General features: G+C 44.6%; 3 protein-coding genes across 5 annotated transcripts; all 3 read left to right on the top strand.

Annotated features, from left to right (window-relative positions):
- The first annotated feature begins 299 nt into the window (after positions 1-299).
- Positions 300-5,698, top strand: LOC108154833 (protein slender lobes). 2 transcript variants are annotated; one of them, XM_017285246.1, is made up of 6 exons: positions 300-335; positions 584-632; positions 857-943; positions 1,004-4,548; positions 4,612-4,818; positions 4,887-5,698. In XM_017285246.1, the coding sequence occupies exons 1-6, from the start codon at positions 315-317 to the stop codon at positions 5,355-5,357; spliced, it is 4,380 nt and encodes a 1,459-aa protein (XP_017140735.1). In that variant the 5' UTR covers positions 300-314; the 3' UTR covers positions 5,358-5,698. The 2 variants fall into 2 exon arrangements, with proteins under 2 accessions (XP_017140735.1, XP_017140736.1); XM_017285247.1 differs by having other exon boundaries at positions 316-388.
- A 1,814-nt stretch (positions 5,699-7,512) lies between these two features.
- On the top strand, positions 7,513-10,952 carry LOC108157442 (putative leucine-rich repeat-containing protein DDB_G0290503). Its single transcript, XM_017289498.2, has 9 exons — positions 7,513-7,653; positions 7,823-8,086; positions 8,145-8,367; positions 8,437-8,631; positions 8,689-9,102; positions 9,157-9,678; positions 9,744-9,818; positions 9,887-10,117; positions 10,196-10,952. Exons 2-9 carry the CDS (start codon positions 7,827-7,829, stop codon positions 10,295-10,297), a joined length of 2,022 nt encoding a protein of 673 aa, XP_017144987.2. The 5' UTR covers positions 7,513-7,653; positions 7,823-7,826; the 3' UTR covers positions 10,298-10,952.
- Positions 10,953-14,734: 3,782 nt separating this feature from the next.
- On the top strand, positions 14,735-27,214 carry LOC108156144. Of its 2 annotated transcripts, none has more exons than XM_017287458.2 (3): positions 14,735-15,392; positions 23,730-25,532; positions 25,650-27,214. In XM_017287458.2, exons 1-3 carry the CDS (start codon positions 15,333-15,335, stop codon positions 25,971-25,973), a joined length of 2,187 nt encoding a protein of 728 aa, XP_017142947.2. In that variant the 5' UTR covers positions 14,735-15,332; the 3' UTR covers positions 25,974-27,214. The 2 variants fall into 2 exon arrangements, with proteins under 2 accessions (XP_017142947.2, XP_033244968.1); XM_033389077.1 differs by having other exon boundaries at positions 23,730-25,583.
- The last annotated feature ends 38 nt before the right edge of the window (positions 27,215-27,252 follow it).

The raw sequence follows: 27,252 nt of genomic DNA, 5'->3' as shown, positions 1-27,252 counted from the left end.
ATTTGGTAATTATAAATTGTTATAAGCGAAATAGTTGATCAGAAAGTAGGTGAGCGACCGTCGCTCAGTTGATTAAGGCCTTAGCCACTTTACACCATCACACCATTTAAATCTCTTCAAACTTAACGGCCGCAGCATTGATGCGATCTAAATGCATGTAGTGTGGCCAAAATCCTTTTTTTATCGGTATATTTACGGTATATTTTGAAAACGAGACAGTATATTTCTGAGGGCGCACATGTTAATTTTGTCCCTTAAAAACGAAACGTTTTGGCGGAAAACGTAATCCATAAAAGTAAGTTCTGAAGTTGAAGATGGAGTTCTGCAGGAAGCAGGTGAGCGAACGTTGCTCAGTCGCTTAAGGCGACAGTCGCTCGTCACCTTAGTGGTAAACGTGTTAACATTTAAATCTCTTTTCAAATTTAACGCCGCAGCATCGAAATGCGCGTAGTGTGGCCAAATTCCTTCAGTCGGCACATGTACATTTTGTCACCAGCAAGCGTCCGCGCGGCATCGTTTTTGTTAGATTTTGTTAGTAATTGCAATTAAAGTAGGCCTTCTTAAATTTATTATCCCAACTTAGCGTCGCCGGCCAATGGAAGACATTATGGAGAAAAAAGAGGGAGTGCGAGGTAAGTGGTAACATGTTTTACAATTGACAAACCTGAGTTCTAATCAGACAGCGGTTCTGTTGTGTGAGGAAATGCCAACACCGTTTGATATGTTTTAAAGCAACGGGACCGGTAGCCATTTTCGGCGGCATTGCAGGCCTGCATGTGGCTCACCTGCAGCAAATAAACACGTTCCTTGGCAGATTCTTCCAATTATAATACTTCGAAATCCTACTTCCCTCTAGTGACCCGTGCGCGCACACGCCGCTTGTCTGCTCTGGACACTGACAGTCGCCCCGGAACACCGTTGCTGGACACGGCATCCGATCGTGGTAAGTGTGAGAATTGACGAACATTTCCCGTAGCTTAGACATCCTGTTCGCACCTTTAAGGCACAGCCTCGCCTCGCCCCACACGCAGAACACGATTGAATTCCGCCACAGAAGGGCCTACTCCCACCCGAACCACGCGTGCTTCGTTGGTACGCGGTGAAACTCCGGAGCCGATCACTCCGGCGTCTGTTAAGAGAACGGCTCGCACCCCAGCCAAGGCGACTCGATCTGTGCGCAAGCAGTTGCCCGTAAAAGAGGAACTTGAGCCAGAAGATGAAGAACAGACTCGATCCAAAAACTCGAGCTTCGCACTGGCGCAGTCTTCGCCAACAGACGAGAAACGGGTCACGCGTTCCATGTCGCAGACCCCTCCAGCTGCCTACCGTTCAGCCAATAACACACCACAGCCGGTTTTGGATGAGAAACTGCAATCCGATCCGAGCCTTTCCGTCGAAGAACAGCCAATTGGGGCGAAAGCAGTTGTTGATTTCGAAAATGTGTCGCCAACAGACAACAAGAATAAACATTTGAGCCGCGGCCGATCAAAGTTGCCAGCTAGGGTCGAGAATCTTTCGACGCCGGCTGTAGCTGCCGCTGAAAAAGATAAGGATGTATCATGGGTGTCGGAAACTCTCACGAAATCGCTAGAGTCGGAGTCTACAGAAAGCGTTTCGGAGGATATGACGCAGGGGACCAGCGGCTCTCCACAGAAAATGGAAGCACAGGTTGAGTCACTTGCAGATGAAATGTCCAAGGCAGAAACCAAGCAAGCTGCCGAGGAAGTGAAAGCGAAGAGACGTTCCACAATAGATTTATTGGAGGAAGTCGACAAAGACATAGAAACATTCGAAATCCCAGATGAGCAGCAGAACAGCGGATGGGCAGACAAAGAGCAAAACGCTGAGGTCGAGATTGAGGCGGATTCCAAATCGATTACTTCAGACGAAGTTTTTGAATCTTCAGCCTCACCAGATCCAGAGCCAGAAAATAGCACCACGTTGCCCATGGAATCTCCAGCCTCACCAGATCCAGAACCACAAAACAGCAGCACCTCAGCCCTCAAGAAGTTGGCAATGGAGGATGAGCCACGAGATGAAATGCAGCCTCCCGATTTGGAGCCACGAGATGAAATGCAGCCGCCCGATTTGGAGCCAATTGAAAATAACAACAATTCGACTTTCAAGGACATGGCCATGGAAGTGGACGAAGACCTTGAAATTCCAGATAAAGATAAAGATTTGCCACATAAATCTCTGGACTCCTCTGAAGTGCTTGAAGTGATGGCTGAGGACGAGGAGGAGAAGCCCCAGTGGAATCGTCCAAGCATCGGAATGAAGATCATCGACAACGTTCAGCTGCCAGATCTGACCCCTGGCATCAAGACGCGCCTAGTGGCATCGGGCAGCGTGGATTCCAAAAAGTCTGTAGCCTTCGATAGCGACTCGGAAGACGCTGATGACGAAAAGGTTAAGTTCCCGAAGACTCCGTCCCGTAACAAGAACCCATCTTCTTTCTTGTTGGAGAAATCGGTAATGAGGGCCCATAAGCTTCTGAAGACAGATACTCCCCTGAAAACGGAGACCCCTTTGAAGGCAGATACCCCTTTGATGAAAGATAATTCTCTGAAGACGGATACCCCTTCGAAGATACGTACTCCTCTGAAGATGGAGACCCCTCTGAAGAAAGATACTCCTCTGAAGACGGATACCCCTTTGATGAAAGATACCCCTTTAAAGACAGTTACTCGTCGGAAGGCGGATACACCTTCGAAGACAGATACTCCTCTGAAGAAAGATACTCCTCTGAAGACGGATACCTCTTTGATGAAAGATACTCATCTGAAGATGGATACCCCTTTGCAGTCAGGTACTCTTCGGAAGATGGAGACCCCTCTGAAGAAATATACTCCTCTGAAGACGGAGACCCCTCTGAAGGTGGCCTCTATAAAGGCACGCAACAGCTCCACACCCTTACAGAGCGACGACCGAGAGGCTTCCATTAGCCTGTTGAAGCCGGCCCCGGCTCGCATTGATTGCCTTAAGCCTTGGGCCCAGGTGGAGGCCGAAAACAGAGAAAAAGATTTAAAGAAGGCTGCCAAGGCCAAACCCCAGCCCACGCCCCCCAAGAAGGTTTCAAGCGGACTCCGCCTGAACAGCGACGATGAGGATGAGGATGATGAGGAAGAATTCTTGTGCGAATTCGTTGAAAACGAGGCGGAGGAAGCGCCTGCTGATTACAAGTCGGGTGACTCGATGGACTGCTCGGAGCAACGCGAGATCGAGGAAAATGAGATTGTCGACGAAGGCGAATCCGTGGGCAGCCAAGACACCGATGGGTCCTACGAGGACGAGTCCATTAGCAATGATTCCTTTATTGTGTCGGATACTTCTGACGTTGTAGAGCTACGTTACTCCTCCAATGAGCTGGAGGCTGAGTCCCTCGAAGAGATGTCTCCGAAGGGCAAGAAACACCGTGCCCGCATCATAGTTATGGATTCCAGCGATGAAGAGGAGCAGGCAGAGAACAAGCAGGAGGAAGAAAAGGAGAACGGGGAAAATCAGCAGCGTCAGGAAGATGAAGAGGAGAAGCACTCGGAGAGGCCAACAAATCAGAGCAACTGCTCTTCCAATGCCAGCAAACTGAGCGAAGCCGCCCAGAACTTAATTGGCAGCCAGGAGCATTATTCGACCTCTGAAACAGAGCTCGAGAACTCGCGCAAACTCTTCCTTAACGAGATCAACAAGTCGGAGTGCTTGAACAAGACAGCTTCACGCCTGGACATGACTATCATGGATGTGGACTCTGAATCTGACAACAAAGATGATCCACAAACAGCGGCAACCAACAAGAGTATCTATGAAGTATTAGACTCCGACGAAGACGTTGGGGAAGAGCAAAACGACAATGATAACGATAACGATGCCGAGAACGAGGACGAAGACGAAGACGAAGAGCCTTCTTCAAGCAACAAATTCTCATCCATTGCACACCAGAAGCAAAAGGTCAACGACGAAGAAGCCCTCTTGGCCGAACTGGCCTCCAGCGACCTGACGCATCTCAAAACTATGTTCAATCCGCTCCAGAAGTCACGCCGTCAATCGCTGTACATGCCCAGCCCCGAAATGGCCGCCAAGGAGCCCAAGCTGCAGCGTCGCAGTGAGCGGGACTTCTGTCCCTCTCAGTCCTTTGTCGAAATGATGGCCGAGCGCAAGGTTCATCAGGCAAAGCGCAAACGCCTGTCCAAGAGTTTCTCAGGCGCGGCCGAGGAACTGGAGGTCATGGAAGTTCGTCAGGAGCACAAACGGGCCAAAAACGAGCACGATGAGTCATCGGGATCAATGGAAGAGGACATGCCTCCCGCAGAGTCGCCTGACATACCCAAAGAGGAGTCCCCTAAGAAGCAGGAAGAACAGTCGGAGGGGCTGCAACAGCCCAAAGATCAAGAGATGGATGAGGAGATGCCATCGACAGAGGATCCATCGAAGAAGGAAGCAGAGAAGACTCAGACTTTTGAAAAGTGGTCGAAGAATACTGACCACTATTTGGACGTTTGCGCCTCCATCCTACAGAGAGCCAACGAGGCCAAGCTGGAACAAAAGAAACTGGTAAGGCTGCATTTTCTTTCATTTCCTCTGAAACTTACTCCTTCTTCTCCACATCCTCAACAGCAAGTTGCAGCGGGCAGGAAACATAACAAACCAAAACCAACTGTTTCGGAGGCTGTTTTTAAATCGGTCGACTCGACTGACACAGACATTCGTGAGGCCACCAAACCGCTGCCGCTCAAGAAGGAATTGAAGCGTCTGCAGGCAGCCCGTAACGCTGTCAGTCACGCCGTTAACTTGTTGGCGCCGCAGCCAGTGGCCATTAAAGAGGTGAGAATCAAGTTGGGAACCTCCTACAGGCCTTTAGATACTAATGAGCATCGACCATTCCTCCACAGCCGCGTTCGTTGCTCCGCAAATTGTCACCGCAGCCGCCGATGGAAGCTAAAAAACCGGCAAAGGGGACTAAGAAGCAGAAGAAGGCTTTGCTGAAGACACAGCTGGTGTCACCAGTAAAAAGCTCCGATGAGGAGAACCACAACAAGTCGACAGTCGTCAACCGCATCAAAACCAATGCTGGCTACGTGACTGTTACCATGGACGATGCTCCAGAGCCGCTCATCGAGCTGGTTAAGACACGCTCGGGCATTATGCGCGTGGAGCCCGCCACGCCCAAGCAGAAGTATTTCCGCGAGGAGCCAGACTCGCCGCCAAACCGAAAATTCCGCGTGCAGCGCGTCCCGGCCGGCTCTCACAAGAAGTCCAAGCAGCAGCAGCAGCCGCCGAAAGAAGGCGGAAAGGTCGTCACGCACAATCCCGCCATGCTGTCGGCATTGCGCTTCAAGGAGCAGGTGTTTGCTCGCAAATAGACGGATCATCCTATATCATTCACATTAGCTATAAACATAGACACTAGTATATAAATGGAATGCAGCAGGGAGTGGAGGAAAATGATATTTTTGCAGGGTACATTTTTTGTTTTCTTTACTATTTTTTTTTTCGTTCTATTTTGAATTGTTTAAAGATTTAATGCAATTGGATTGGTTATTATCTGTGCTTTGTTTAATTGATGGAATCAATTTTTGTTTTTGCATCTTTCTTGCTGATGTACGTACCTCCGCCCGCGTGCACCTTGCCATTTAAAAAGCTGTATTAATTTTTTCCTTCTACCACATACCTTTAAGAAATATACGCCTGTTACACAATACAATTCTGCAAAAACGTTTAATATCTTTAACAAAGAAAATCGTTGAACCGGAGGGGACGCATCAGACGCTATTTTTTCATTCTTAAAATTACTTGAATGTGACTGTTGTAGATTATATATCAGCGAATGATTAATTCCGCTTTTTGAATCCTCTTTCAAATTTAACGGAGTCCATGTTGCGCCTAACATACCCTGTAACCTATGGCAACGCTAACTTACCAAATTGGTCCTGGCTATCGCAAAACTGTAGAGGGGTATGGACAACTATTTGGCAATCGTTGGGAATTATCTATCAAATTAAATCTTTTTCATTAAAATTTTAGTTGTATTTAGACTTAGACTTTAGATAAATAGAACATTTACAAATCGAATAGCTTGGATCAGCTAAATGTGGACTACCGTACCATCCAGCTGTACCTGTTATTGTCATACCATGGTGCTGCTAACACGCTTAATTTCATAAACGAAGATAACAGTGGTGTTTTGAGATGAAGGATCGGATGGGTCTACAAGAAGAATTATTATTAGTGTTATTGGAACTATATTCCGCGGTTTTACTCAAGTGGCTATCCTGTTTAAATAAATGGGGTTTCAGTGGGCTAAGTTCGTTTTTCCATCGGTATCCGCGGTCACACTGATCTCTATATTGACCGTTGCTTTTTGCTTTGCCAATTCGTAAAATTGTTCCTATTTTATATTTTCGTATACTTACGCAACTTTTAAAATGGTTATTCGCAATGTTCTTTGAAGATAACAGTGGTGTTTTGAGTTGAAGGATAGGATGGGTCTACAAGAAGAATTATTATTATTGTTATTGGAACTATATTCCGCGGTTTTACTCAAGTGGCTATCCTGTTTAAATAAATGGGGTTTCAGTGGGCTAAGTTCGTTTTTCCATCGGTATCCGCGGTCACACTGACCGTTGCTATTGGAGATTCTTTGAGATAACAGTGGTGTTTTGAGTTGAAGGATAGGATGGGTCTACAAGAAGAATTATTATTATTGTTATTGGAACTATATTCCGCGGTTTAACTCAAGTGGCTATCCTGTTTAAATAAATGGGGTTTCAGTGGGATAAGTTCATTTTTCCATCGGTATCCGCGGTCACACTGACCGTTGCTTTTTGCTTTGCCAATTCGTACAATTTTTCCTATTTTATATTTTCGTATACTTACGCAACTTTTAAAATTGTTATTCGCAATATTCTTTGAAGATAACAGTGGTGTTTTGAGATGAAGGATAGGATGGGTCTACAAGAAGAATTATTATTATTGTTATTGGAACTATATTCCGCGGTTCAACTCAAGTGGATATCCTGTTTAAATAAATGGGGTTTCAGTGGGCTAAGTTCATTTTTCCATCGGTATCCGCGGTCACACTGACCGTTGCTATTGGAGATTCTTTGAGATAACAGTGGTGTTTTGAGTTGAAGGATAGGATGGGTCTACAAGAAGAATTATTATTATTGTTATTGGAACTATATTCCGCGGTTTAACTCAAGTGGCTATCCTGTTTAAATAAATGGGGTTTCAGTGGGCTAAGTTCATTTTTCCATCGGTATCCGCGGTCACACTGACCGTTGCTTTTTGCTTTGCCAATTCGTAAAATTGTTCCTATTTTATATTTTCGTATACCTACGCAACTTTTAAAATGGTTATTCGCAATGTTCTTTGAAGATAACAGTGGTGTTTTGAGTTGAAGGATAGGATGGGTCTACAAGAAGAATTATTATTATTGTTATTGGAACTATATTCCGCGGTTCAACTCAAGTGGCTATCCTGTTTAAATAAATGGGGTTTCAGTGGGCTAAGTTCATTTTTCCATCGGTATCCGCGGTCACACTGAACTCTACATTGACCGTTGCTTTTTGCTTTTCCTCGTCCAATTTTTCCTATTTTCTGTGAAAAACACCACTGTTATCTTCAAAGAATATTGCGAATAACCATTTTAAAAGTTGCGTAAGTACACTGGGTAAAGTTTATGCAATAAGAACATGTCTAGCTCGTGCTTTAAGCCAATTCTATGGCGGATTCGCAAATATGGCGTCTGTGCAGCGTGCACTAATACATTCGTACATACGCAGGTTGCAATTTTTCACAGCGCCGCTTTGATCACAACTTTTTTCAGGAAAATGCCGAATAAAAACAATTTTAATGGAAGAAATCAAGGCCCCGAACAAGGTTTCCTCAAGCAATCCACAACTTGTTTTGATGACGATTCTGACGATGCGAATACACCACAACCCTCCCGTTTGCTCCAGTCCTTCCTGAGTGGACATTGTAAAGCGGTTGAAAACATTAAACGTAATAACATGGAGATTGCAAAGAAAATGCATAAGAAAACGAAAGCTTATATGGAAACGAAAGCTGAAAATGATCATCTAAAAGTACAGTATGTGCCTGCGCGTACACTCCCAATGTATTTGTTTAAAGCCAAGTTTCTTTCTTAGATTGAGTAACGCGGAACAGGAGCTGAAGGAACTAACGAAAGCGCTAGAAGGGCTGAAAGGGAATTACAAGCAACTCAATGAAAAATACATAACTGTACTTCAGAAGTACACCCACTGCGAGACACACTATGACGAAGAGCAAACCAAGATCAAAGCTACAATCAATCAGCTAAAAGCAGAAATTACTTTGAAGCAGTCGCGAAATGATGAATTGGAGTCCGAGGTAGAGGAATCCAAATATATAGTCCAATTATCCCGTCTAAACATCGATCCTCTATCGATCTGCTTTCAGGTCAAGACCGTGCAGGATAACTACCTCGATATTAGTGCCCAGGTCGATGCTATGGCCCAAACTAATGAGCAGCTAACGGCCGATTTGCAAAAGATGCAGTCACAGCTTTTAGAGCACGTTAAGGAAAAGGCGGAGTCTTATAACGCTATGCAGAATATGGAGGAACAGTTCGCTGCCCAAAATACGCTCAACGAGGTACATTTATTTGTGTCCGACAGTGTGGGTGTCTTTAATATTGATTCTCTCTTACAGATTAGGATTTCAGAGCTGGAAACAGAGATCCAAAACCAGACTCTAGCACAGGCCGATCTGGTCAATCGCAGCGAGTTGCAGGTAAAAGAGTACAACCTGAATATATCGCACATTCAGGGCCAGCTGATGGAAAAGGAAGAGCTCTGTCGCGGTCTTCAGCAGTGCAATGACACACTCAAAAATCAACTCGAGCTTCAACGAAACCAAATCTCAGCAGCTAAAGCAGAGAACGAGGAAAATCACCGAAACCTTACCACTTTGAAAGACTACCTAAGCCAAGTGGAGGCTGCAAGGGACCAATTAAATGTTTCCAATAATGATTTGATACAGCAAAACGACCAAACCGCAGTAGCGTTTGCCATTGAAAAGACTAAACTTGCCAAGGAATTAAAGCAACAAAAGGATGAGCTCGAGGTAAGGAAAATTCAAATTTTGACTTCCCCTTTATTCTACATTCTGATTTTTCAGGCCACTGTCTCACGACTAAAATATGAACTGGAGCAGCAGAATCTGGCCTGCGGCGAGCTATCCAAGCGGAACGAACAAGAAGTAAATGACATACACGTCAGGCTCTCCGATCTCCAAGGCAGGCTCAATGAGAGCGAGGTGCTTTGTCAGAAGCAGGAACTCGGCAATAAACAACTGGCCAGCGAACATCAAAAGAAAACTCATAGTTTGCAAGACGAATTAAACGATGCGGTGGCAAAGTTAAACGAACTAACTAAACAAAACCAGGCCTTGGCATCGCAGCTCCAGGATGATGAGCAGAACTACAAAGAGAACATCAACACACTTCAAGCTAAACTGGAGCAACTTCAGGGTCAAATTGATGGGCTTCAGCAGCATATCACCAGTTTGGAGGCTGAGAGAGACGCACTGAGTAATAACGTACATCAGCTACTCGGCGAACATGAAGAAATGGCCAATGAATTAGCGACAGCTAAGTCCAACTTTGAACTGGAACTACGGTCGCAAACGGGCATCCTACAGGTACAACATAATGGTCCCAGTGGCTTGCAATGTGCAAAAAATCTGAAAATGTATACTCTTTGCAGACAAAGCTGGCCAGTCTGCAAATGGAGCTAAACAGCAAGGAAAACGAAAACACCGAATTGGAACGCAAAAAGGATGTAAGCTAGAGTTCTCAATCATGTACGAGTACATGTGACATAAGTGATAGCCACTATTCTGTTCGCAGGCCATCATAGCTGAGCTGAAATTCAAGATGAACCGAATTGGCAGTGTGTTTGAGCAGTCTGTTAACAGTGTGAGAGTTGTAAGACCGGAACCAAACCCATCCATCACTGAATCGCAGCTGGTTATTGAAGCTGCTCCTTCAAGAAAACGTTTTGCACTAAACCGACGTATTGAAGCCATATCCGATTCCTCGGACTTTCTCAGCGATAGCGAGCTACCCCCTCCAAAGGTGGTATGTATTCTTCAATTGGTATATTTTTTTCTCTGCAAAACTGTTTGAAACGAGCTCGGCGCTTTTTTATTTTCACAGAAACCACAAAAGAAAGCAATCTCTGGAGTCAAACGTGCTCGTTTACATAAAAATGAGAAGGATAACGATGCTGCTTTCGACAAGTTAAAGACTCAAGATTAAATTTCTTAAACCCTTTTGTAAATCGTAAAAATTAATTTTAGTTTAAAACGTAAAATGTTAAATTTGAAAAGTATGAGACTTTAGCATTGGTCAAACCATATCGTCTTAGCCGTAAGACCTTATCTATAGCGTTTCCCAATCTAGACAGTACAAATATTGACAACCAGCATTTCTCTGACGACCTGCCCTGGTCAGGTAATTTGTATTCAAGAGAAAACCCAGATATTTGTACATATCCTCATGCTATACACTTACTATATATTTGATACTCATTGAACAGATGGATAAATTATTTAAGTTTCTTGAGGACTCAGTCCATTTAACTTGTTGTAAAAAAAACTACAAGTAGTATTTAAGGAGACTTTCAGATATCGTAAACATTATTAATATAGAATTGAAAAAATGGATAATTCATTTAAGTTTCTTAAATACTGAGTTAAATAGTTAGAAACTGTAAACTTTATGCTTTTCTCTAATTTGTATTTAATTAGCGTTTTTCAACCTCTAAAACATGGATAAATAATTATTTTTCTTGTATACCTAAGGATCTGCTCTGGGAAAGTCTTATTTTTCTCTTGAATAGGACTCTTCCAGAGCAGGTCATCAAGGAAATGTAAAAATTTTAGCAATAAAGTTTTATATTTTTAGCTCGGTATTCAAGAATTTGAGAAACGATATGTATTTTTCACAGTATTATGATTAATTTTGTAACAAATATTGTATGCAGTTAATTGCGCAATAAACTTTTCTACATTTATGACTACAATGTATCTATATGGCTCAGTGTCTTTCAAGCGAAAGTCATAGCAATCAGGGAGGCTCTAGACTGCCTACAAGCGGCTGCCGTCACGGCAACCAAGCTAAACATTTATAGCGACAGCCAGGCTGCGATTAAATCGCTAAGCGCGATTTCCTCTAACTCGGCCACCGTGGCAGACTGCCGCAAATCTCTGCACGAGATGGCTAAGCAATTTGCTATTAGCCTGATTTGGGTCCCGGGCCACCGGGACATCGAGGGCAACTGTATAGCGGACGAGCTGGCCAGATCTGGCACTACAATCCCCCTTCTCCAAGACAAGGAGGATATCTGTATGCCAATGGCCACCTGTAAGCTCATTATAAGGGAGCAATACAAGCGACTAAAAAACGATATGTGGCAAACAGTGCCACGATGTCGCACAACTCGGCAAACATGGCCGACCATGGACATGAAGCGCACCTCCGAGCTCCTCAAGTTAAGCAGGAAAAGGTGCAGCGTAGTCACACGTTCCCTCACGGGACACTGGCTAATAGGCACCCACGCTAACAGGCTGGGGGCCCCACATAACGCAGCTGTAGAGACGAGGAAGAGGAGGAGACAGTGGAACATCTGTTCTGCTCCTGCCCAGCTCTCAGCAGAAGAAGGCTACAGCACCTGGGCTCAGCCTTTCTACACAACATCTCAGAGATGTCCAAACTATGTCCCAGGAGGATAGCGAACTTTGTGAGAGCATGGATAATGGATGGGATAATTGCTGACAGGAAGTCTCACAACGCGGGAAGGAAATGATCCTATGCGGTATCACAACGGGCCGAAACCGGCCTAAGTGTGACGGGTTCCGAGCGAGCCCGGCAGCCGCCTCAACCTAACCTAACCTAACATCTACATACATATATGGCTGTTGGTAGTTATAGAATTGACAAAGTTTTTGTTATCCCAGGCTCCAAAGGCAAAAACAATTTAGAGTCTGTTTTAAATATCACAACGATATGTTGCAGTTTTTTGCCTTCTTACAGAGACCAAGAATAGGTATCAGGATCGAGATTATATGCAAGACACCAATCATATTCATGAATATTTGTAAAACATATCAATTTGAGAAAAGGTCTTTATTAATTACGTTTTATCTTCATACCTTAATAAAACTCAAAAAATTTTTGGATTTTGATTGAATAATGATTAATTCTGATTTTTATTGTATAACTATTATTATTGTTTTTTATTGAATAATTATTATTTTTTTATCAAAACATTTATTATATAATTATTATTTTTGATTTTTATTGTATAATTATTATTAGAATTATTATTCTTGATTTTGATTGAATAATGATTATTTCAGATTTTTATTGTTTGTGATTTTTTTTTTATGTTTATCAGCCCAGGCTCCAATTAATGCAAAAACAATTTAATCCCTGGTTTAAACCTATTTCAACGATATTTTGCAGCTCAGCGTCTCTCTACAAAGACTAATAATAGGTATAAGGATATATGTATATAAATACAAGATAGTAATAATATGCATGAATATATCTAAAACATATCAATTTGAGAAAATTTCTTTATTAATTACGTTTTAAAAACAGCTCGGAAGGCAGGATCTTCATATTAAATTAACGAAATAGGGTATACAAATCCTATACACGCATCAGGTCTTCAAATACCACCAACATTGCGACTGTTTTTTGTTGCACTATTTTGCTTAGACAATGCTTTAGTCAAAAAATAATAAAAGCAAAGATTAAGATCTAACCAATCTTGTAGAAAATTTATTCATCAATGGCCTAAAATTATGTGGGCAGATCTAAAGGTTTTAGTTAGCCAGAATTGTTCAACGGAATCTCTAAATTGAGCAATATAAACGACTATCCTCTTAACCTATTATAAGTCAAGCGGGTATTTTTTAATTTTCCACCGAAAATTTAATCATTTTAGCGCAGTTCAGGTGAAAGATATCGTGGTTTTTTTTAAGTTCAGAGGAAAGATGGCATGGATCAACAAGCAGAATTTACAGTCGTTAACATTTTCCGCCGTTTACCTCAAGTAGTTAAACAATTTAATTAAAGGGGGCTTAAGTGGGCTAAGTTCGGTTTTTCGATGTTCGATATAGCTGGGAATATTCGACGGAAGAACAAAATTGAGGGAATCGTATTTGTTGAATCGGTAATGGACCGGTTGACAACATTTAAATCCTTGTCGCTCACATTCAAAAAAGTTAGATTTGGCGCGCACCACACGGTATATTTTTAAAATGAGACCGTATATTTCGGTGCTGTGGTGTGGTGTTTTTTAGTGCTAAATGGTATTTTTGTCATCTATTAATTTCATTTTCAATTTTATATAGAAATCCAATAAATGCAAGTATTTCGAATAGGCCAATCATGTATAGAATTGATTCATCAGTCGTATAAAATTGAGTGGGCATGGCTAAATGTTCCATATAGATAGTATTATTCAACGGAACAAAGAATTGGTCGTTTTTTGAATCGAATTTGAGTTCGCCGCAGTTCGCTTTGGCAACAATGAGTCCCATTCCATACACACTGTTGCGGCAACATTTCCTTGAAAACCGTATTTTAGTCAAAATAAAATATATTAAGGTAATTAAAAGATGCAATCATGTAGAAAATGCATTTATCTATGGGATAAAGCTAAGTGGGCATCTATATAGCTTGAAGTATAGGCAATACCCGATTCGCCGCAGTTTCGCTATTGCAACAATGAGTCTCATTCCATACACAAACATGTTGCTAATTCCATGCACACATACCCTGGGGGAAATGGATGATATAGAATTGCGGAAATATATGTCATCCTATGCTCTAATTAATGCAGAAACTAGTCAGTCTCTGTTTTAAACGATATTTAGCAATTAGTGGTCTTCTTACAGAGACCAAGAATTGGTATAGGGATCAGGATTTATATACAAGAACCTAATCAAATGCATGAATAGACCAAAAAAATGCAATCTAAAACAAGGCCTTTATTAATTACATATGAAAGCAGCTTGGAAAACAGCATCTTAATATAATATTAACGAAATAGGGTATACAAGCGCCCATGCCCTGGTTGACAACAAATGAGTCTGCAAATACCAGCAACATTGACGTCACAGTCTGCGACATTGAACATTTTTGTTGAAATCGTGTTTTTGTCAAAATAAAAAAAATGCAAGTACTTAAAAATAGTTAATCCTGATCAAAATTGATTCAGCAATCATATAAAATTATCTGGGCAAAACTGAGAGATCTATATAGCTGGGAATATTTGACGGAAGAAAGAATAACCAAGAATTAGTCGTCATAACCGGTTGACAACAATGAGTCCCATTCCATGCACACATACCCTGGGGGAAATGAATGTTATAGAATTAAGAATATGTTTGTCATCCCAGGCAAAAACAATTTATTTTCAATATATTTTAATATTATTCAATATTTATTAGTTTTATTTTCAATATTTCAACGATATTTTAAAGCTTATTGTCTTCTTGCAGAGACCAAGAATGGGTATCAGGATCGAGATATATATACAAATCACTCATCAATATGTCTAAAAAATGTCAATTTGAGAAAAGGTCTATTATCTTCATATCAATATTTATAGTTTCATATAAAGTTAACAGAATAGGGTATACAAAGGCCTATACTAAGGCTTAACATAGCTGCTTTGCTGTTGAACATGTCTCATTCGTGTTTCAACTTTCGAGCAGCGCGGTCTCTGTGTCAAGATATCGTATATTTCGAATTTACCGGAGCGCGCCGAAATTCCGAAAACAAGGAATCCAATTTTTACGCTCGGACCGGTAAACAACGTACCTTCACGTCGCTTTTTCTTGTGAATTTCCGAAATTTCCGTTGATATTTCCGTATAAAAAAATATCCGTATCGACATAAACATTCTGCGCGGTTCGTCGGTTGGTTGCTTTTCGCTGTGTATGGCTTGAAAGTGATTATTGACTAAATAATAAATAAACTGTGCGCGATTGATAACTCAAAATGATAATAAATAAGAGTCAAATAGAATCGTAGAGCAATTGCATTTGGCTTGGCCAATATTGAGAGACGGTGGAGAGCGGCGGGATAAACCAACGGTTATTATTTCCCCCCCTTACACTCGATCCGTGCAACGGTTAATCCCACGACGAAAGAAGAGAGAAACAACGGGGAACGGAACGTGAAGAGGAGGAACTGATCAAAACAAAGCGTATGCAGCAGTAATTCGGCAATTGGTAGAATCTCCCACACACCACAGAAGAAACCCGCAGAACCAAAAATGTTCGAGATAGAGGACTATTCGAGCGGCATACACGATGGTTTCTTCAACAAATACGCGGTAAGTGTCGAGGGGGGGGTGGCTGCGGCAACAGCTTAACGTTTTTGCATATTTTGCCGGCCGGGTACTCTCGCAAAATCACACTAACACAGGCGCACGAGACCTCACACACATTCGCACACCGACTCTGGCCTTTATCGCTTATTTTCAAATTTAACGTTCGGTTTTGTCGTCGACAAAGCAGCGAGCTCTGTGCAGTTTTTTTTTCCTAGTATTTCCGCCACTTGACACTTCCCCCTCCTGGAAACCCACCACTCGTGCTCTCTCTCTCTCTCTCTCTCTCTCTTTATATCGCCCCAAGAACAGTTTGCTGGGTTCCACACATCTCACTCACTCTCACTCTCTTGCTCTTTGCTCGTGCTTTAATTCGCCCGCTCTCATCTGCCAAGCTTTGTTGTTGATTTTACATTCGCCTTCGCCGCATTTAACGTATAATTTTGAATTTGAATTCGCTCGCAGTAGTTGTTATGTGTGAGTGCGTATATGTGTTTACTTTTGATCGTTAAGCTTTTAAACTGCCTCTGAAGGCGCTCATTGAACTGAACTGAACTGATGATTAATGATCGGGCGACAGTGTGAGGGGAGGGGGCCCACACCGGAACAGCACAGCAAAATTATGGAATTCTATTCAAGTGTCCTGCTACTTCCTCTTCTGATTTGCAATGGTGGAGTGGAAGTGGGGGAGGGGGGGTTTCATGTGATTATAAACTGTTGTGTGTTGGCTCTTACTTTTACATCTGGGTGTTGGTGAGGGACTTGGCTAGGTGGAGACTCTTGTTAACAGTGGGAGCTCTGTTAGCTTGGCCACTGCTAGCGCCGCTGCTGCTGTTGTTGCCCCTGTTACTGTTGTTTGTACTAAAATAAAACGACATTGCACAACAAAAGTGGGAATCGGATGGAGGGGGTGCGGTGCCGGTGTTCCCAGCCTAATTCCGCTGTCTTCTGCGGATCCCAGCAGCAGCAGAAACAGCAGCACAAGTCTTCCATTTGTTATACATATGTAAGTCATGCGCAATTATTTAAGTTTATTTATTTATTGCCATGCACACACACACACACACACAGATAAGCCGACATGTGTTCATAGGAGTGTACTTATGTATGTGTTTGTTGAGCCGCTGGTTCGTTGGGTTTCTTCTGTTTTTCTGTCTTTTGGGGTCTCTTCTGCTTTTGCGTTTTCAACTTTTTGAAGGCCAAGCATTCAACCTCGAACCGAGTTTTGTTTTAGCCAAGCGGCAGCGAGTTCGGTAACAAGAGACACAGATGGAGCTTCGGCTGGGGATTCGGACTGGCCTGACCTCCTGCAAAGTGGGGCTCTGTTGGAAGTGCAGGAGCGGCGCCTGGTTGCCCGATCATGGGCGCCTGTTCAATGCAGCATGCAAAACTCCACACATGCAAAGGGATACGCACACTCAGGGGGCGGCGACACAGCCACAAGTGTGTGCGAATATCTCCGTCTTTGTCTCCGTAGGGGAACAAAGAAAAGCAAACGAAATGAAACCCAACGAATGTTTTTATCTGATTTTCGTGTGTGTGTGGGTGTGTATACGTATGCGTGTGTGTGGGAGCAAGACTGGGAACCGAAAGCAACAGTCAACATTCGCACATCAAAAGCTCACTCGCTCTCTCCCTCTGTCTTTCTCTCTCTGGCTACCAGAGAATTAGCATGTTCCTGCAACCTTTGTTGCCGCAACATGGCTCAAAGAAAGAGAAACAAACATCAATGCGCTGACAAAGCAAAACCAAACCGGCGGCAGCAGAACTTCAAAGTTCAACGTGCTTTTCATGTGCGCCGACTTCGCCGAGACAGTGTGGGTGGGGGGCTGCGACACGCCCCCCTAACACCTACCCCAAAATGCAGAGCAGAGCAGAACAGAACAGCCTATATGCAGGCAGGCCGGCCTGTCGTCGGGCTGCCGAATATGAGCGCCCAGCTGTATGCCGCATAGATTTTCTCACGGCCCCCCACATACACACACACACACTCGCAAAGATACAGATGTGGAAACTGCAAGTTATTGTTGAGAAAAGTTTGGCATAGAAAACAAATGGCGCTTGAATTATGAAGAGAAATAACCATTTGGGGCGAAAATTGTGGCAGTTCTTTTAGCCGTGGGACCCCTGGCTGTGGCCGATACCTAAAGTCGAAATTGAGAACAAAATCAAACCGATTAAAGCCAAAAATAAAAAGATGGAATAGATTCTTTAGGGAGCAATTCCATCTCTATATCTTCCTAAATTAAATTTCTTGAAGATTTCACAAAAATTTCCCATATTTTTCTTTAAGTTTATTTAAATTAGAATCCACTCTTGTAATGGCGCAAAGAAACAAAAATATCTCGAAAGTCTGAAAGTGTAATTTTCTAAACATTTTTTAGGGAGCACATTACATCCCACTCTGTAAGTCGAACGTTTTCTTTGGATAATAGTGGTTCGACTTATGGTTCAATCAAGGTCAAGGTCTAGTGCAAAAAGCGTTTTTGTTGACCATTTGACTTGCTTCAAAAAACAAGGCCAACAAACTACAATCATCTCATCTTTAAATGCGGAAAAATGTTAAAACTTCCACGAAATAAATTTCAACTTTTTCGGGGAATGTTAATTTGCTTGAACCAGATCCCGATGAGGATAAGATATCTCCCGATGGCTGGACTTAATGAATGAAAATAACCCAAGGAAGCTGCAAAATTTCGCACTAAGGGGCAGATTTAAAGACGATTTGTGCGACATGTGATGTTTGCCTAAGGACATATTCGGGTAAATGTCGTTGCCTTTGGATTGGTATTGTTACAGGCTACAGGGGACAGGCCCTGGGCCCTGGATTGTGGAGAGCGAATTTTATTGCACCATAAAGTAATTTACAAACGGGCGCTCATAAGCCCAAGGAAGATGTCCGCCTACCTGGGTCTCTTCTTTCCTTCTTTGGTTTCCCTTGTGTTTCCTTCTTTGTGTGTCATTCCCGTCATTACGGGAGATTTTAAGGTGAAAGCGGGAAAGAAATGATGGCAGATGGAACTACAGCCAGAGGCATGCAGCAGCAGCAGCAGAAAGAAAGGAAAGAAAAACATTGGAAAATATTCCATGTACAATGGGGGAAAATATCGAATCCTGGCGAACCGAAAATGTTCCCCCTCCCCTCCTCTCTGTGCGTGCATGGACATGCTCCCTCCGACATGTCCGAAATTGCCTTTTGCTGCCGCTCCTTGGCACTGCTGCTGCCTTGCTTCGTTGCACAGCATAAAAAGGTCAATGGGCGGGCAGCTGCTGCTGCTGCCAAAAAAAGGGAGCAATAAGTGCAGCAAGAGACCGAAGGAGCAAAGGAGGCGGCAGCCGTAGGGAGTAGGCCAATCAACAGGCCTCTCCAGTCCTCTCTTAGCTCCAAGAAGTGGGGCCAATATCGTATTTCCTTATCCTTTCTGTGCACTTTTGCACGCCTGTTCGATGCATTTTTATTTCGGAACATTTTTTCAAGTTTTAAACAAAAAAGAAAAATGCATAAAAAAAAAGGAGGCGAAGGAGGTGAAGGGGAGGAGAATATTCTTTGGTTATTGGATTTTGATATACGGCATAGTCTGCCGCTGCTGGGCGCCTCATCTGCTGACTGGTGATTTATTGGACTCTGAAGCTATTAAAAATTGTGTAGCATCCTGCCCCCCGCATTCATTCCCTCCCCCTGTGTGTGTGTGTGTGTGGGGGAGGTGTGAAAAGTGGCAGCAGCGGAAGAACAGTAAACTAATTAGAGAGCCAGGAAGTGTTCGCTTTCCGTTTGCAAAAGTGCAGGCGCAATTCTCGTCGCAACTTGCAACAACAGAGAAACAGCAAGGGGGAAGGGAGTGGTGTAAGAAGAGTACAAGCAACAGACAGAGTCCGGAGACCGGAGACCAGAGCGACAGAGAGAGCAACCCCTGAGCTGCTGAGAGCTGAGTTGTTGCAGCTGCCTGTGCCAATGGGAACGTACAGCAGAGGGCACACCGAAAGGTTATCACACACAGATACAAGCAGCGCACACACATGCAGAAATATACACAACGGCTGGGAAGGGAAGGGAAGGGAAGAGTAGAGGGTACAAAGTACAAGGGGGAAAACTGACGGAAAGAGAGCGAACCGCCTTAATCGAAACCCTTAATCATTTCATCATTGGGGTCCTGGCCCAGACATCCGAATACTTTTTCGGATGATGATCATCTGTCGTCCTATCTGTGGGATGTAGTGCTCAATTAGTGGTGTCAGAGGGCAGGGGAAGGGCAAAGGGTTAGAGAAATATTGCCAAATAGATATCAATATTAGAGGATTTAGGCATGAAATGTGAATTCGATTCGGTATATCGCAGGAGGAATTCAAATTGACAAAAAAAAGGATGAGGAAAGATTATTATACGAAAAATACAATGCAAATTTCATTGTTAAAGGATAACGTTACGGGGAAAATGTTTATGTGAATCCATCCTTTATAGAGATGCAATAGGGGGCGAGAAAGGATGCATTGAATTCAGTATTTCCGGCTATCTTTTGGGGAATATCTCATAGCGTATTCCCATTGAAAATGTGTATGGGTTTCAGTCTCTCTAGCGGGGAAATATAATATGAACGAAAAGTCTTTGAACGACTTTGACAGGGAGAATCCCTGGCGGGAATTGGCTATGTACTAGTTTTGGCTTTCAGGATTAAATATAAGTATTTCTATTACATTCATATATCGATCTTTGTTTTTCTTGTACCTTTTTTTCTACGCACATCCCCAAGAAAATCAATTAGTTTCCTCTTCTATTGTCTTGGCCGAGATACAGAGTGAGAGAGAGAGCGCCTATAATCAATTGTTGAATGAAGAAATGGCTCAAACAGAGGATGTGGCAGCTGCCTTTGCCTCTGCTGCACTTCTGTTCGCCTGCCTCTGGGAGATTACCAGCTGTCTTCTCTCTCTCTTGGGGTCCGGCTGCGTCTTATGCGTGTTGCCTGTTTCTTTGCTGCATTTACACAAAAGCCTTGGTCCTGCTGCTTATCAGGAGGCAGCACCTGCCGCCGACAGGATGCGTCATCTGGTCCACGAGAGTGCGTCATAGAGGCAATTTCGTCAAATGACTGATAAATAAAGGGAAAACGTTGAAAATATGAAATGAGAGAGGATGCACTTGAAAGGCACTTGGATTTCCATCTAACAATCCCCCCCCATTTCTGTCTACATATAAAAGGCCATCAGACAGACCATTAAGGGGGGGGGGTGGCCAGACAGTGGGTGGTGTGGGGAAGTCTTCCCCTTATTTTTTGGGAAGGAAACTCCCACTCTGATGATAAAGGCTGGCGAAATGCGGCCTCTGCCAATTTATGATATCCTGTTGAATTATGCAACTTATCACTCTCGTCTCATGGCGGGGCTCTCCAGAGAGTCCCTCTCCAAACAGAGAGAGACGGAGAGATAGAGAGAGAGAGAGAGGGAGAGATGGATGGAGACAGAGATGCGTCTCCCCCGAAATCTGCTTTGTGCTGTGTATGCTCTTTCTCTATCGATTTTTCGGAGTCGCCGCATAATAAACACACAGGATTTTCCCCTTGGGAGGGGGTCCAAATAGGGGCTGGTTGTGGGGACAGGGTTCAGGGGTCAGGTCAGTTCTGCTGCTGCTGCTGCTGCGGCTCAAGGACACCTTGACATTGGCATACACCGCCTCCTCCTCCCCCAGAGGGCGCGCGCGCGCCTTTTTTAACAGCTGCCTGAAAACCGGTAACTGTTAAGTTCGCTGCTGGCTCTTAGGCGCCTACTACTAATTTTTCTGCTGCCTACTACGCTTTTTCCACCAAAAGCAGCGCCCGAATAAAGTCCACAAAAACAGCAACAGCACACAACAGCAGCGGCAGGGGCAGGCAACACAGAAAAAGTAAAACGCAAAAAGTACTCGATTTCTGCCTCTGCTGCTGCCGCTGCTGCTGTCTCTGTTTTCATTTTTCTGTTCTCAGACTCGCCGCATGGCCATGTTTTGTCGCCTACTGTACACGCTCTCTGGCCCAACTTCGCCTCTGTTATGTGCGGCGTTCTATGTTTCTGTATAACTCTGCTCTCTCACTCGCTCTCTCAGCAACTTCGGTCTGCTTCTCTTTTTCGCTGCTGGCGCTCTGCTTCTCTGTTTCGCCGCGGCGTAGGCCAGGCAGAACAGAGAAGTTTCCCCTTTTTTCACCCCTCTCGCTCTCTCTCTCTTTCTGTCTCTCTCACTCCCCTTCAATTGTTGTTGTTTTTGTACGGCTTTAGTTCCCTTTTTTTTGTTCACTTTTTCCCATTCTGATGTATACATACACACATAGAAATATGCATGGGAACAGAGAGTCTTCTTGTGTGGCTGCAACATGCTGCTGGCAACATGTTCTGCCCTGAGAGTAAATCAAATTCTGAGTCACTCTGGGGCGCCACATCCCCAACTCCAGGGCCCCAATTTATAATGCTGGTCAGAAATTGCATAAAACTTTCAATTTTTTCTGATATCCGGTTTGGCGCTGGCTGGAATGGCCTTCTGGAACGCCTCCTTATATGTACGATTACATACGAGTTTGGATGTGTGTGTGGGGGCATGTAATGTGTGTTTATGTGTGCGTTTACAGTGGAAACTCCAAGACCATGGATGACACTCGAAATCGGTGGCCAAAAGTTGATCGAAAAAGGATCAAGGATTATTGAAGGCTGTCGGAGATCTGTTGTTCTGTGGCATCCACAATTTTCCAGATATTTAGCTCTGCCTTGTTGGGGTCATCTAACGAGCCACTAAAAATCATGGCCATCGGATATGGTGCCTCTTTTTGGGCACTTTTCGTTTCACACTATATGCCTGCCACCTTCCTTCGTGTACGCCGCCGCAGCCTGTTGAAATTGTTTACATTTTGCCGACTCCCTTCGCTGCTGCTGCTGTTGTCTGGTTCTGGTGTTGCAACATGAGTTATTTTTGTTGGTGGTCTGCTGTCCCTGTCCCTGCCCCTTGCTGTTGCACATCCATCGCACCACATCTTTCATCGGCTGTTGTTTATGTTGTTTGTGCTATATGGACCCTCTTCTGCTTGTTCTTCGTCGTCGTTGTCCCTCCTCTCCTTCCTGTTCATCCCTGTCTGCCTGTTTGCTCTGTTGCCTTTTTGCTGCCTGCCTGCCTGCCTGCCTGCTTGGCGCGCAAAACCGGTTTTCGGGTACTCTGCTCCTGACATATAGAAAATGAAAACTTATCCGATGCATACATACAAACATACATACATACATACATATGTACATAAACACATGCATACATATATGCACGGGCATATCAGATTTAGACACAGATTCAGATTCAGATTCATGCGACTTATGTTACACATTTCATGATTATAATGTATACTGTACATACCATACATACATATGTGTGCGTCCTGTCTGTGTGTGTGTATGTAATGGAATGTTCGAGAGATAAGTGGGAAGGGGGTGTGGAGGGGATACCAAGGAAACCAAAGGGCGGGAAAATTACAATTCCTGGTAAGAAGAAAACCCGAAAAGCAAACATTCGGGACAGCCGCGATAGCACAGAGCCTTGAAAAAGTTGCGGCAGGTTGTGGCACGAGGCAGAAAACATAAAACAGAAAGTAAGCGAAAAGCAGATACCCGCCCCCGTACCACTGCCATGAATCTATTGCTCTTATGGCCGTATGACACTTTGATGAAACCTTACAGGGAAAAGCGTGCAGTGGGAGAATATACGATATGCTCTAGTTTTGATTTGCATTTGATAGAATATGAATATAAGTATATATAATATAATCAGGCAGGCTCCGTTTTTCATTTACTTTTGCGGATTACGTTTTCAGCCAAAACGTTTCGTTTTGAGGTTGGTTTAAAATAAAATTATTTATAAAGAAAGCAAAAGTTTAGTTACCCTGATATAGGTGTCAAGTTTATGTTAATGCATCAATAAGTCATCAATTTTTTTCCTTTTTGGCAATTAAGGGTCGTTTCGTTGTATAAAAACCCGTTTGTTTACTTTTCATTTCGTCAACGAAAATGTTTTCGTTTTGAAAACGTTTAAATCTTGCGGAATGTGAAAACGGGAGCCCCAATTTGTGTGTATTCAAAAGTAAATCTGAAAACTTTAGTGAATGTGATGTATTAGATGTAGATGTATCTTAAGGTGTCGTGATTCCGCTCTGTTTCTATTGGCCCTCACCTTCTGGTTAATCAACCTTGCTGTAGCAAGTGCATTTGCAGACGTTGCACAACATTGGTAGCGCCAAAATTCCCGCGATAAATTTCGCTGAAAGTTTTGTTTGCTCGATTGATTCGGAAAATAGATTCGTGATTGATTGATTCGTGACTCAAATGTACATTACCTATCCCTTGCAGGATGCGGCTGGCCCTTCGCTGGACTTTTACGTGTCCGACTCGATGCAGGACATGCTGGACGTGGACATCCGGGCGGAGATAGCCAGCACATTGGCTACCTCTAGCGACCTGACCTCGCTGGACCACGCCCTGGAGACGATTTCGGCCATCAACAACAACACGAGCAGCGGCAGCAACCTGCCGGTGGCATACAACGCCAACGCCAATTTCCTGGCCAGCAGCACGCTGCACGCCTCGCCGACGGCCAAGTGGATGGGCTCCTCGGCCAACTTCTGGTCGAACACCGACTACTACGCCGATCTGGGGGCCTGCGTGAACCCCATTTCGGTGATGCCGCTGATCAACTCCGCTGCCTGCTCGGCCTCCTCCATGCTGGGGTCGCCGCGCAGGGGCAAGGCAGCCACTTCCACACAGTCGCGGGCCGTGCCGGCATCGCCATGCGGGGACCGGGACCAGCACAAGTCACATCTGACCTTCTCGCCGGCCCAGATGAAGGTCAGCGCTGGATCGCTGCGCCGGGAGCAAGTGAGCGCACACATACCCAAACAGATTTCGGTGGTAACCGGCACCGGGAGCACGGCACCGGCCACCATGGCCACCAACTCGGTGCTGCAGCGCCGAAACTCCTCGGCAGTGGATGCAGTGCGCAAGGATCTGGGCACGGAGCTGCGCAGGGCCCAGTCGCAGTCCAGTCCGTCTGAGGAGGGCGGCAACAAGACCTCAAAGACCTCCTCCAACCAGCTCACCGCCGGAGGCGTCTCCACCAACACGATCAAGCTGGCGCCCGGCATCGGGGGCCTAACCTTCGCCAACAGCGCCGCCTACCAGAAGCTGAAGCACCAGTCGTCGGCCAAGTCCCCCAACGGTTCGTCCCCGAGTTCGGGCAACGGCATGGTCCTGAAGCGGGAGGAGGCCTCCAAGCGCGGCCTGCTGCAGCAGGGGAGCACCACACCAAAGAGCATCGCCTCGGCGGCCCATTCGCCGCACCACCAGATGCAGAGCATGGGCTCGCCATCGTCCGGCTCGTCGCTGGCCTCCTCCTCGCCGCTCAGCAATGGCAGCAACCTGGTCAACATCGCCAACAACAGCAGCGGCAGTGCTGGTCTCGTCAAGCCGCTGCAGCAGAAGGTCAAGCTGCCTGTCGTGGGCAGCGCCTTCCCCAAGCCGGCCTACTCATACTCCTGCCTCATCGCGCTGGCCCTGAAGAACTCGCGGGCCGGCTCGCTGCCCGTCTCGGAGATCTACAGTTTCCTGTGCCAGCACTTTCCGTACTTCGAGAATGCGCCGAGTGGCTGGAAGAACAGCGTGCGGCACAATCTGTCGCTGAACAAGTGCTTCGAGAAGATCGAGCGCCCGGCCACGAATGGCAATCAGCGCAAGGGCTGCCGCTGGGCCATGAACCCGGAGCGCATCACCAAGATGGACGAGGAAGTGCAGAAGTGGTCGCGCAAGGATCCACAGGCCATACGCTGCGCCATGGTCTATCCGGAGCACCTGGAGTCGTTGGAGCGCGGCGAAATGAAGCACGGATCGGCCGACTCCGATGTGGAGCTCGATTCGACGTCGGAGATCGAAGAGTCCTCCGATCTGGAGGAGCAGGACTTCGACGACACCCTTGTGGATGCGATGCTCGTTGAGGAGGACGAAGATGTCGTGGACGAGGATGAGGACGACGATATGCTGGGCGAATTCGAGGCCGAGGAAGAGCTACTCGCCAGCCACTCCGCTGCCAGCCAGTCGAGCCATCACCTGCCCCTTCACCACGTCCTGCTCGGCCAGAAGAGCAACGACTTTGACATTGAGGTGAGTTTGGAAAGGCACCTGGTCGAGAAGTCTTCGTTGCTATACGAGAAGGTATCTAGCCTTGTTATCCCCACTCTGAACAGCCCTTTGCTAACGCTTTCATTCCCAATCTTCCAGGTCGACGAACAACTGTACGATGCCATCGACATCGAGGACGATAAGGAGGCAGTGCGCCGCGCCATAGCCAGTGGCCAAGGCACACACATCATCGAGCTGAATCCGGCCGATCTGAATGCGAACCACAACGGCTACCACCACCAGCAGCAGCAGCAGGCGAAGCGTGCGCGTCTGGACATCAACTATGCCATCGGTCCCGCCGGCGAGCTGGAGCAGCAGTATGGCCAGAAGGTGAAGGTGCAGCAGCTGGTGCAGACACAGGCGCAGCCACAGCCGACCACATACAATCGCCGCAAGATGCCGCTGGTCAACCGCATCATTTAAAGGGGCAAAGCCCAAGCCGCCCCGCTCTCTTCGATTTGCACAAACCACATACCATGCAGCACCACAGTAGTAGCCATGGATGTGGCACGCACACCCACACACACGCGCATAATTAAACAGCATACACTTAGTGCTAGGCCCACGCTACATAGTATAGGAAAGAAGCCCCCTTGCTACGCTTAAACGTATCCCTAAGAACATTTTCGGTAATCATTTGTCAGTTGTACCCGTGCCCAATACCCATCTAAACTGATTGAAAATCAGAATTTATACATTTTATTACTTTGGAGATCTCATTTCTCTCCAGTTAAGCTTACTTTGAATCTTTTTGTAGTCCTTATTAATCTGTGGTCGATTTTCGAATAAATCTATGCCAATAATTGTAAAGGATTGCTCGAAAGTTTTGCCCCAATCGCAACTCTGTCTTGAGTCTTGACGCTTGAGCAGTACAAAGAAACTCTCAACCAAGTGAAAGTCTCAGTAGTTAGTCCTGACCCTGAACCTCTGACGATGCATAAAGCTATTTGTAATGTTAATTTTTTTCCAATTTTGAATAATTTGATCTCCCTTGACCTGACCCCCGTTGACCACAAACACCCTGACAAACGTGAAGATTTCATACTCCATTAAACTTAACGAAACTTGACGCAGTTATTATATAGAATATAGATTATTGACAATGTGCAACACAACAACACACAAAAACAAAAACAACAACGATTTTTGGACAACGAAATGGGAACACTATGTTCGCTTTTCCACCTTTTGTTAATCTTTTGTACCCGAAATGTGACAACTTGCAGCATTTGCAAGCATTTTTCAGCCGATTCCGAATCCGAATTCCAACTTTAAGTTAGGTAATGTTGTAAAAAAAAAAAAAACAAAACACACCACAAACACACACACATAAACAACTTGCCGGTCCAGTATTCGCATGCGGATTTTTTATAGAACTTTTGTATGTATTTGTACTATATATGAAACGAGAATAGAATCTACATTATTGCTGGAAAGAACAGTCAATTATTTTTACGAATATACATAGTAGGATTGTAGTGGATTGTAAATAGTTTTCACACAATTTAAGAATTTAAGAATAGGCTTAAGATGAAAAAATAAACTATTGTATACTATATGTAGCTAATCGTAAGTGAAACAACCCGTATTCCAAATGAAACGACACAGGATCCGAAAACCAATAAGACTTGAAGCGAACATGATCAAGCCTCTCAGATTTAAAATAGTACAAAGAGCTGATTAACGATTTACAAGGCCTGTT

This window comes from Drosophila miranda, chromosome 2, assembly GCF_003369915.1.
Source record: "Drosophila miranda strain MSH22 chromosome 2, D.miranda_PacBio2.1, whole genome shotgun sequence".
NCBI lineage: Eukaryota > Metazoa > Arthropoda > Insecta > Diptera > Drosophilidae > Drosophila > Drosophila miranda.
The sequence above is the reverse complement of the archived record's forward strand: the minus strand, read 5'-3'. Positions and strand labels throughout refer to the sequence as shown.

Coding starts and splice junctions, on each gene's coding strand:
- LOC108157442 (XM_017289498.2), top strand. CDS start 7,827: ATGCCGAATAAAAACAATTTTAATGGAAGAAATCAAGGCCCCGAACAA. Junction 9,679..9,743: donor CGCAAACGGGCATCCTACAG/GTACAACATAAT, acceptor TACTCTTTGCAG/ACAAAGCTGGCCAGTCTGCA. Junction 9,819..9,886: donor AATTGGAACGCAAAAAGGAT/GTAAGCTAGAGT, acceptor TTCTGTTCGCAG/GCCATCATAGCTGAGCTGAA.
- LOC108156144 (XM_033389077.1), top strand. CDS start 15,333: ATGTTCGAGATAGAGGACTATTCGAGCGGCATACACGATGGTTTCTTC. Junction 15,393..23,729: donor GTTTCTTCAACAAATACGCG/GTAAGTGTCGAG, acceptor TATCCCTTGCAG/GATGCGGCTGGCCCTTCGCT. Junction 25,584..25,649: donor CTTCGTTGCTATACGAGAAG/GTATCTAGCCTT, acceptor CCAATCTTCCAG/GTCGACGAACAACTGTACGA.
- LOC108154833 (XM_017285246.1), top strand. CDS start 315: ATGGAGTTCTGCAGGAAGCAG. Junction 336..583: donor TGGAGTTCTGCAGGAAGCAG/GTGAGCGAACGT, acceptor ATCCCAACTTAG/CGTCGCCGGCCAATGGAAGA. Junction 4,819..4,886: donor AGCCAGTGGCCATTAAAGAG/GTGAGAATCAAG, acceptor ATTCCTCCACAG/CCGCGTTCGTTGCTCCGCAA.